Raw genomic sequence first — 10,625 nt, forward strand, 5'->3', positions numbered from 1 at the left:
TCTTGAACAATTTTAGAAAATGAAGGCTTAATCTAGATGCGAATACTGTGTTGACACTTCAGTTTTCTGAGCAGTGATCAAGAGACTTACAGACTTAAATGCCTGTTCATTCCCTTCTCCCAAAACCATGTTACTTTATCAATTAAAATGTATTATAAAAGACTTCTTCCAATAAAACCCAAGTACTTCGAATCGTTTCTGTACATCAAAAGGCCTCATCAGTCCTTCTGCTAGCTTGTCTCCCATCTAGTATTCGCAAGACTATTTAAGGAATATTTAAGATGCTTTGAATTTAGTAGTAGTCAAGCCACTCCACCGACGTGTTGGTTACTGTGTTCCTTACTAGTAAAATGGTTAACTTTTCACCCAAAGGCAGAAGATTGCTCCATCTATAGTCCTAAAGACCTAAAGCTGAGGGTTTCTTAGGAATACAGGAGGATTCAGAAGGACTGACTACCAATCCTATTCATTTCATTCACACGTATGGACTGGTCACTATCATAATAATTCACATGCACAGTACAGAAATTTAAGATCGCACCAAGCCTAAAGATACCGGCCCTCTGCTCATCTTCAGAGTCTGCAACAATTGCAGTGGGACATAAGTTTGTATTTCAATGAAACCAAACTGAATGCAAGACCTGAAGAACACTATTTCAGGAAAATCAAGACAATGGCTATCTGCAACATACAGCATTTTTCTAAGTTATCTGCTGCTCTGTTTGCCATACTACTCAGACCGAGTACTTTTAGCAAAGCTGATTTCAGTGGCAACAGTAAGGGTCACTGACTACTGCAACACTTGCTGCGACAGATTTTATTTGCTAAGAAATGTAAAACTCAGGTAACAGGGATGTCTAGCTACACCACAGCTTTTCAGACACCTCTGTCTACAAAATCTTATTTTACATCTTTCATAATAGTACCCAAACAATAAATAACCAACCCAGAAAAGAACTAAGGAGTAGGTGAAAACTTGACTTACAAAATGGTGCTGTATCAAGGAACTGTATTCAACCATCAGTATAAGGGAGAGGAGACAGGAATGGATGTATTGCTTTGTAAACTGAAATAATAGAAGAATCTAATCAGATCAAATCTGTAGGATTCTGCTGATTCATTGAATGTATTCAACAAATATATATATTGAACTCTGTCCAGTGATAGCTTGTAAGAAAAATATTGTTTTATAATTTTAATACATTTCTACTGTAATGAAACTTTGCAACAGTTGCCATGTCACTCATGACAGAACAGACACCACTAATACATCGTTTTATGTATAACTTCATTTCAGAAAGAATGACACGTTACTGGTTCTTGTTACAGTAACATCTGAATAACCCCCTTTGAGCATGATGGGCAAAGCTATGAGTTAGCAGTTCCCTTCTCAATACAAATGAAAACTTAAGGATGTTTCCGCAATAAGTTCCTCAGCTCCGTCAAGACAGCTTCAGTCCTTGAACATTTTGTTTCAGATTGAGCAACTCTTTTTCCTGCCTTGTTTTCTCCAATTTGAAGGCTAGCTTGTTGGCTTTCTTCTCCATTCTGCGTTCCTGTGCATACAAATAATTACAAATTTACAAAATAGGCATAACATGCAAAAAGAAACCATTCTAATTAACAGTTCTAGATCATGAAAACAGCAGCAATCTGGACAATAATATTATTTATGGCACTAATTATTAGTAGTCAAATTGATATGTGTACCACCAGGATTATTGTCTTTAATTAGCTGAAGCTTCTAATACACTGGCAATTTCTGTTCCTAAATAAAACGACTAATGTATCACTGTGGCCAATTAGATTTTCCACATTTCTTTCAGACTTTTCACTTTGTGCGATCTGAAACATTGTAACTGTTTTCTTTGCTTCCCTAGATAATAAGGAAATATATGGGCTCCTTCCAAAGTTATTGTGGCCATTCTTACATATATAACAGACCAAAATTTCCATAGAGGAAATTAGGATGACAAAATTATGAGGTTAACTTTCTTTCCAGTAGATTTTTCTTTAAAGAAGCAATAATTAGTCCTTTGAGACCAGCAAGTTTTTCCCATTAATTTCCAGATACAAGAACAAATGAGCTTTAAGAAAAGTTCGTAAGACAGAATTCAGGTAATATAACGTGTTTTTGCAGGGTTTTATTTAAAATAAGGCATACCTTTCGCTCCTCTTTTATTGCCTGTTTTCTAGCTTTGCGATCCTCTTTGCTCTCATCTTTGGAACGGGGCTGTGTTGATGCTCTTGGCAGGTCACTGCCATTAATCATTTGCATGCGCTCAATCTGCTTAGCAGTAAGACCTTTCTGAGGCAAGATATGGAGGGGAATTCCGGTCTTCTGGGAAATTTTTATTGGTTTGGGCTAAAATAGAGAGGGCGTACGTATTAATGGTCCCTAGCTTTCTCTCCAAGAAGTGCACATCGCACTGCCTTATCAGTATAAAAACATTAGATTCAGATTTAGCGGTAATAAGCATGCAAGTTTCCTCATAGTATTTTCTTCCCTCAGAAAAATGCACATTAATCCCAAAGGAAGAAATCAAACACTCCGTGAGCAGAATCTGGCCTCCCAGAACAAAAAAAAAAGTTTCTCCCTTTTATTTAAATATTACTGGGGAAAAAAAAAGAACTTAAATAGGCATTTAATATTCCTTTATAAGCTTTCAAGAAAAAGGTTTCCTTTCAAAATCTCACACATCTGGAACATCAAACTCTGCGCTAATGATGGGGAATGCCTGGAAGGCCAAAGAACTAGAATAAACTGTTTCAAACTGTAGAAGGGAAATACAAGCCTATTTTCAAGAAAAAAAAAAAAAACTAGTATGTGGTTGTGAGACAGATTACACAAAGGTCTATCACAGATAACAAGGAAGTAAGTTCCTTGCTCCCTGTTTCTGCCTAGCTATTACAGAAATTTTGAACTTACTCAATTCTCCTTCTAAAAGAAAAAAAAAATATATCCAAACCTTTCTTCAGTGAAAAAGTAATACCAGAGGCTAACACCCTCCCCAACCCTCTTTTCTGCTCCCTCCTTCTTTTAAAAACAGATATCCATTGAGAAAACAATCACTTTTGTCTCAAATTTTCCCAAGCCAGGTTATTACTCAGAATAAGTTTAATGATTTTACCTTTGATGGCTCCTTAATAAGCGTTGGGTGATTATATAAGTTTGAATACGTACCTAGGTCACAAAGAGGGGGGGGGGAAAGTAGTGAAGAAAGGCTTGCAAATAGAAATTAGGTAAATTTATTATGAATTGTACTACTATTTAGTCTTTTAAGATATAAAATCACAAGAATTACGTTATCCACACAAAAGTAGTAGTTTTATCTAGCAAGAATTCCTGCTGTTGTGCTCCAGAAGCATAAACCATTTTACCTAAAGCACTGTTAGAAAAGTTCTGAGATCACCTATTGTTTACTTTGAAATCTTAGGAACAAGCGAACTCCAAAATACTTACTCAAAATGGATTCGCAATCCCACTTTTCTTTTGGTTCCTCAATAACTACAGCTACTATTTCTTCCTTTTCTTCCTCACTTTCTTCATTCATAGGAGAGTCTAAATCTTCACAGGGTTCAAGAGCATCCAATTTCACACAACTTTGAAGAAGTCCAAAGAAAAAAAGATAAGGTGTATCTTTTCTTGAAAATGCGTAAGTATGTACACCCAGTCTGCCCTCAGTAAAACCCCAAACCAAAGCAAGCTATTCCTAATGAAACTTGCAGCAAAAAGAAGTTTCCTTAAGTAAGCATCCCCAAAATAAACCAAAACAGTAGGACAAGAGACAGAGTCGACAAAGAGGTATTTCTGCATTTCAAAATTATGTGGCACATGGTATTTGTGATTGGAGGGCAGGAAGAGAAGAGGGTGTACACTTTTTAGTCTGTAAGCAAGGCAGCTCTAGAGGTGATTATGTACTCTACTACTGACCAGTCATCTTTCACTACAAGGGACACATTACCGTATTTTTCAATCAGGAAACACAAGACTGATGTGAGAACATTTAGCCATTTAACTTTGGGATAATATCACCTGCTTTAAGACAAAGTGAATATACTGTGGAAATGCAGGCTTACGCTGACACAGGGTTGCTTTATAAGCACTGATTTTTGCAGTGCTCCGAACAGTGGTACCCATGCAACAGTTGCCTGCGAGTTTATTATCATGTCACTAGGTACAGTGGAATCAGCTGCATACCAGCAGGACAGAATATGCTTGGCTACAGAGTCTGTTAAAAACGAAAGTAAATAAGGAGAAAGGTAAGTTACGCTAAAAAGGGAAAGGAAGAATGCCTCTAGATTTTACTTACACTAAAGTCAATACAATTACACAAAAGGAGCATAATCTCACGTAAACCAACAAAATGCCTCCACTTAATTTTATCATCTCATAAGCTAAGATTGACATTTGGTGACATAAAAAGAACCAGTTAATACTCATACGTAGCTGCTTTTATTGTGGGATGTCATCTTTGAGTACGTGAACTGGAAACAACATACCCAAACTTTCCATATAAACACAGGATCACAAAAATACTTATGTGAAGCGGTACTTCTGGGAATACATACTTCTTTGCTCTCTCTTTGTAGTAATCATTCAGGACTTCCTGCAACCGAGCATTGTCCGTGTTAATATAGCCTTCTAACTCCGCATTATCCAAGGCTCCAATTTCATCTTCATCAAATTGTTCAAAAAACTAAAATAAGGAAGTGGATATCTGTAATTAGATCACATTTGTCATGCAACTTCTCGATGGCTCAAAGATCTACGCATTTCTTTCTATTTGCCCCTTTTTCCTCTCCCCTCTCATTTGCTGAACAACTGCCAGACATATCTGCAGTAGGATTTCCTCCTTACTGTCAGTATTCTTTCAGCATGGGAGTCACAAACTTATCTTTTAATAATAAATAAATCAGTTTCTGGAAAATGTTTCTTATTATGATGCATTATTTCAAACTGTACATTAAGAAGCCTGTCGCTGCTCAGGACAACAGTTACACCGTATTTCCACTGCTCTGACATCATTTCATGAACGCACACTTGGCACAGTGGGGAGAGAGGGTGAAAGAAGTGAGTCTTTACCAGGCACTTGTACAGGATTTGCTGCACTTAACTGAGCCTCTCGGACAAAAGGGTAACACCAACTATGAATGCTCATTATAGCAACTGGAATAATTTTGTTTAACTGTATCAGTGTTAGGCCTTTTAATAGCAATCAACACTATAACCTATGTAATAACCTATGTAATACAAGCCACTCAGTGCACACAATATTAAATGCAGAGTATGTGCACAGAACAGCTGTTTGATGCCCTGACTACTGAAGGCAGTAAGAATTTGCACAGGCATACAGGACACAACTTTATGAGATGAATCAAAAGACAAAGAAGCATTTAACACCCTTATGTTTAACAGTTACATTCCTGAGCTGCCTCACCTTCTCAAATCTGTCATCCAACAGGGTTAACTGCTCATTCCTTCTCATTACTGAAGACGTCATAGAATATTCTGTGAAACGACTCCTGGTTTCTTCTTGCATAAAAAGAAATTCTTTTGTCTGTCCATTAACCCCATCATCTGATAAAGGACCTTCTGAATCATAGTCTTTACCATTACTGCAACTATCCTTTTCATCACTATCATCCTCCACATCTTCCCATTCATCTTCATCCTCAGCATCAGATCCCCTGAACAGAAGTATAAAACAGTTTTAGAATAATACACGGACCTTTCCACAACTCTGACCAATGTAGGGTTGTCTGAAACAATTTGGCAATAATAGATTTAAATCTTGAAAGGCAAATATAAAAAGTGATTATTTTCAAGCTAGTAAAAGAAAAACAGGTTTAGCAGTAACAGTGTTGCCAAAGTCAGCATAATACTACTTCTGTCTGAAAGCTGAAAACATCTCTGATAACTGTTGGATCACACATCTGTGCACTGAGAGTGAGGTTATGTTTACATTCAGCTATACATGTCAAAGTGGAAAAAGAAAAATACTAGCTGCATTCTTGAATATTAAAGCTAGCAAAATTTCTTGTTGTTCATAGAATGATGAGAATGATACCAAAACCTAAAGAAATAATATGCACTGGGGCATCACATGAAGCATTTGTAAAGGTTCCGGAAACACCCATTAGCCTTCATCAACGTTATTACTGATGTATTTTAAATGTGACAGATGGTAATGTTTTAAATAGTTCAAGAATCCTATTATTCCACACATTGCATCTGTAAACAAATACATATAATCCATGAGCTCAAAGTAACAAATGAAACCCATCTCTTGGATAACACGTGAAAACTTGATGTTGTAAGCTACCACCCACATAACACAAGGTAATACTTTTTTCCTTTAACACACCTAAGTATTCAATTTGAAATCTGAAACCGTTCTTGCTTCCTACACCACCACATGAAATAACAAATAGCAGCATTCCTATTTACATATGACAAACAGTTCTACAAAGCTCTAGCTACCCTTTCTGTGGTTCATTCGCTTGTAGAACAAAATCATCTTCCAGGATATTTTCTGGATTGTCAAAGTCAAAATCATCATCAAGAGCTGCAACAATATCAGGGTCAAAATCCAGCCGTGGCCCTAGAAAGTTAAAAAAACCCCAAAACATAAATATATAAGTTTCTCTGACATTACGAAGCTACTGGATAAAAAACAATCCAACTAGACTGTTAATTTGCACTAAGGAAAGATTAAACCTAAGAATCACAAAATTGCTCAATAGTATTTGTAGATTTGATACAAGCCAGGGCAAGTCACCAGCCTCTTGTCAATTTTCCTCATCCAGAAAAGAACATTCCCCAGAGGTCTTAAGCTTCCATAAATGTATTTTAATATATTTTACTCAGAATATTGTAGAAGAAAAAATACCCAAGTTAAAGTACTGTATGATCAACTGCCAACCCTAGCTCCCACCCCCTGAAATTCCCTACATTAAAAAAGGTCAGAAAGTGTTCCTCTACTGCAATTAACAGAAGTGTCTTTAGCATCCTTCTGTCAGGACAGAGAGAACTACCACAACTACTTCCTGTTATAAAATATTAAGATAGCTGTAAAGTGAATGTTCAGTGCAAGCACGGATACGTAACAAAAGCGTACTGACAGCCTGTAACATTGAAATAATACTAACGAAGGAAAGTAAACACCACTCAGCATTTGAAAAGAAGAGAAATTTTGAGAGTGAAAATCCAGTTCCAGACTTGGATTCAAACAGATGGAGTAATAAATCAACAGTATTATCTACAGTTTTCCCCTGTTATTAGTTTATATTTGCTACACAACAGTAAGAGCTCATGGACTCCGTGTCCCCCCTCCAAGCAAAGCTAAAAACCTATCATTAGTGAATGACAGAAACAGGTCTCAAATTGAAACATGGGTCTCTTACAGATCATTCTTTATGTCTGCTATTGAGCCTGTCCTAAACCAAAACTAACATGACACTGTAATCGAAGCCATAATTACCATCTAGGACCTAGATGGCAACTCACATTACAGAAAGGTCAAAGATTTAATGATACCTGAAACAGGAGCAGCTTTATTTAATAAGCCCACATGCTCTTCAAACTCTGTGGCAAATACTGAGGAAGGCAACTTAATAGATGGAGCCTTAGAAAAAGAAACAAAAAACCAACATCACAGTATACTTGCTCTCAGTTTCTCATTTGAGCTCACATTAACAAAAATGTGCAGATAATCATGTGACCAAAAGAAACTCTGTGAGTGCTACTTAAATATTAAGACAAGCACTACTTTATTGGTGGCAAATTTTCAAAGTTACGCAATGAAAGCTAGGTAAAGTGTTGACAGCATTAATTCTCATGTCAATGTTCTCTAGGTATAGAGACAGTATTTTTGCATCTCTGAAGCTTTTTAGAGAATGGTTGTACAGCAGGCACAATGAAATTTGTATTTTTTTTTTTGTTTTGGAGAACACTAACACACATTTGAAATTACCCCTTTATTGAAAGGCTTATTAAAAGCTTACTAACATGCACATCTAAAATAACTTTAAATCTTATGTAGTATCACCAAACTGTACCTGAACGGTATTTCTGACTAAGAACATTGGTTTCAACTAAAATTACAGTATTTGGTTAAGCCAAACTCCCTCAATTAAAAGTGACCGATTGGCAATTGCATAGTTCATTGCCTGAAATTACTTACTGATTTTCCATTCCAACATGATCTGGCATCATGCAATTCCACAAGTTATGCCAGCAACTGAAAAGGTTTTTTTATTCCCTCTGGGTTCTGTTACATTCCACTTTAAAAACATGGTGTACTGGTAATACAACCTGGTATACTCTTAACTCCCAGAGCATTCAAAAGTTCTAAAAATCTTAAAAACAAATGCCAACCCGAGAAAAACACGACTTGTTCAAACAAATACCTTTGTAAGCCATCTCTGTCAAGAAAAGCTTGTCATGGGTACACAAAGTGTTTTAACACTGTGCTAGCAAAATACTGTTCATCAATAAACGTTAGCTTGTCAACTTTTGTTTTTACTTGTAGGAAAGTCTGACTGTGGGTCAAAAGGATCCTACATATATAGAGAGAGGAGATACATATCTCTCTATCTCGCAGTCACAATAACACTTGTTGAATATGGTTAATGTGTCTACAGGATGCTAAACTCCAAAGAACAGTGTAAGATTATTATTAGTGAAAATACTACTTACTGGAACTCGCTGAATTTCATCTTCTATGTGCCCCTCACTTGTGACAACAATTCTGCTTTGCTGTCCACACACAGAAGGGACAAGCTCAGAGGGACCAGAGGCTTCTTTTAGATGCTGCAAATAGTCGTAATCATCATCAAAGAAGACTCCATATTTCCGCTGCTCTTCCCTCCTTTGCTCCTCATGCCCCTTGGAATTGTAAAAAGAAGTACGTTTAGTTACTTAAGTCCATTTAAAACTTATTAACAAAAAGAAAAGTAACACACCTATTGAGAATGTCTAAATTCTAAAGTCCTTGTAGTCCTCCAATTAGAACGTTGTAACCATCTGGTTCAGTGTTCGGGTGCTGTCCGAGCAGGACCTTAAACAACCTTTTCCATAAGCAGCATAACTAACAAAGCCTGTTTTTTCAACAACAATCTTAGGTGTTGTTGTTTTAATACGTTTATATCCCTAATGCCAGTTAGTCTTCCTTCAATCCATCAGGTAGTAACTCACAACTATTGAATTCCCTACAACATCCCCTTCTTTTCAATAAGCTGGACTAAAAACTACCTTCTCTTAGGCTATGTTTTTGAATTGTACGATTGCATATCCACTTTCTTCTCCTGCAGCATTTCTTATCTGAATGAATCTCAATACTAAATGCAAGTATTTACTTTCTGGGTAGGCAGCAGAACTCTCTGGGGTGCAGTATCATCAGCAGCAAGTGGATCCCTCTGACTTCTGTGCACTAAGTGAAACGTTACCGCTTTCTTCTTCTCTATGAAGGGTTTCTTTTTCTTGTGAGGCTGCAAAAGGACATTTGGTTAATCATTAATAAAAAAAGAAATATTAAATGCACCTAAAAAGAATCTTTTGCCTGGAGTGTGCTACTGCATTCCTTTTAAGTCAGTCTTAGCAACATATATTTAGAGACAAAGCAAAAAGAGACTAGTGGTAGCTGTTAACTCTTCTCACCACATGCACAACAGCCATTTCATATGTTCTAATACCATATGCAGCTGTATTCAGCTGCAAAACGGCAATACATCAGTACAATAAACATTTGATTATAGCATATACACATTAACATATAATCCTAGAAAGGAATTTTTAAGTAACTACTTTCTAAACACTGGGTCAAATCTGAAACAAACTTCATCCAAGAAACACAGGAAACTGACATAAGGAAATTCATCTAGACACACCTAGCTTCTTGAAAATTGTTTAGACAGCTGTTCCTACACCCGTAATTCAGTATTAACCATGAAAACTATCGACTCACCATTACACAGACATAGCTCTAACATCAAAAATATAGCTAAATTCTGGATCAAGAAAAATCTGAAGTATTCTCAACTGCATGAAAGCCTTTTCTACAATTTAGCACATCTGACTTGGGGAAATACTTTTATCAAAATTCCCAGCTTTACTTACCTATCAAAACGTGTTAATAGCAGATATATGCAAGTTGGAAACTACGGATCTAACCTACCTTCTTTACCCGGTAACTTTAAGCACACAACATTACACGCTACGTCATACCAAAGTTCAGAGCATATCAACTGCCACCGTATGTTTTGAGTTAAAAGCCCCAAACTGCGCTTTAAAATCTTACGCTTGGAGCAACCATAGAAAGAAATACAGTAAGTTTTTGGAAGCAGGCAACGTGCTACTCCTACAAATAAACTCGCCGGTGACTGATGGTACGAGCGAGGTGCTTGTAACACGGCGGCGCCGCACGAGGCCGGGCAGGAAAGCCGCCCCCCCCCGCCGGCTTACCGGCACACACCTCGGGACGCCGCGGTAGGCTGGGACGCGCCTCAGCCGCTCCCGCCCGGGCGGCCCAGGCCGCTGGGGAGGCAGGCCGCCCCTCAGCGCGGCTTCTCCCACGCCGCCGCTGCCTGCCTCCTCCCCGGCCCCCCTCCCCCTCCCCGCCGCA

The 10,625-nt window shown here is 37.6% G+C and overlaps 1 protein-coding gene across 1 annotated transcript; it reads right to left on the bottom strand.

The window, feature by feature from the left end:
• Positions 1-806: 806 nt before the first annotated feature.
• Positions 807-9,679, bottom strand: LTV1 (LTV1 ribosome biogenesis factor). Its single transcript, XM_009281564.1, has 11 exons — positions 9,662-9,679; positions 9,361-9,492; positions 8,702-8,890; positions 7,541-7,628; positions 6,485-6,605; positions 5,442-5,691; positions 4,573-4,700; positions 3,464-3,603; positions 3,132-3,184; positions 2,165-2,365; positions 807-1,556 (listed from the first exon to the last, which is right to left on the bottom strand). The coding sequence occupies exons 1-11, from the start codon at positions 9,677-9,679 to the stop codon at positions 1,443-1,445; spliced, it is 1,434 nt and encodes a 477-aa protein (XP_009279839.1). The 3' UTR covers positions 807-1,442.
• Positions 9,680-10,625: the final 946 nt, after the last annotated feature.

This window comes from Aptenodytes forsteri, unplaced genomic scaffold (genome assembly GCF_000699145.1).
Source record: "Aptenodytes forsteri isolate BGI_AS27 unplaced genomic scaffold, ASM69914v1 Scaffold82, whole genome shotgun sequence".
Lineage (NCBI taxonomy): Eukaryota > Metazoa > Chordata > Aves > Sphenisciformes > Spheniscidae > Aptenodytes > Aptenodytes forsteri.

What these genes read in the sequence shown, in the direction of transcription:
- LTV1 (XM_009281564.1), bottom strand. An exon ending in TACAAAGAGAGAGCAAAGAA is followed by an intron (nt 3,604 to 4,572) that starts GTATGTATTCCC and finishes ACTTCTTCAAAG; the next exon opens with TTGTGTGAAATTGGATGCTC. An exon ending in CAATAAAAGAGGAGCGAAAG is followed by an intron (nt 1,557 to 2,164) that starts GTATGCCTTATT and finishes TTGTATGCACAG; the next exon opens with GAACGCAGAATGGAGAAGAA.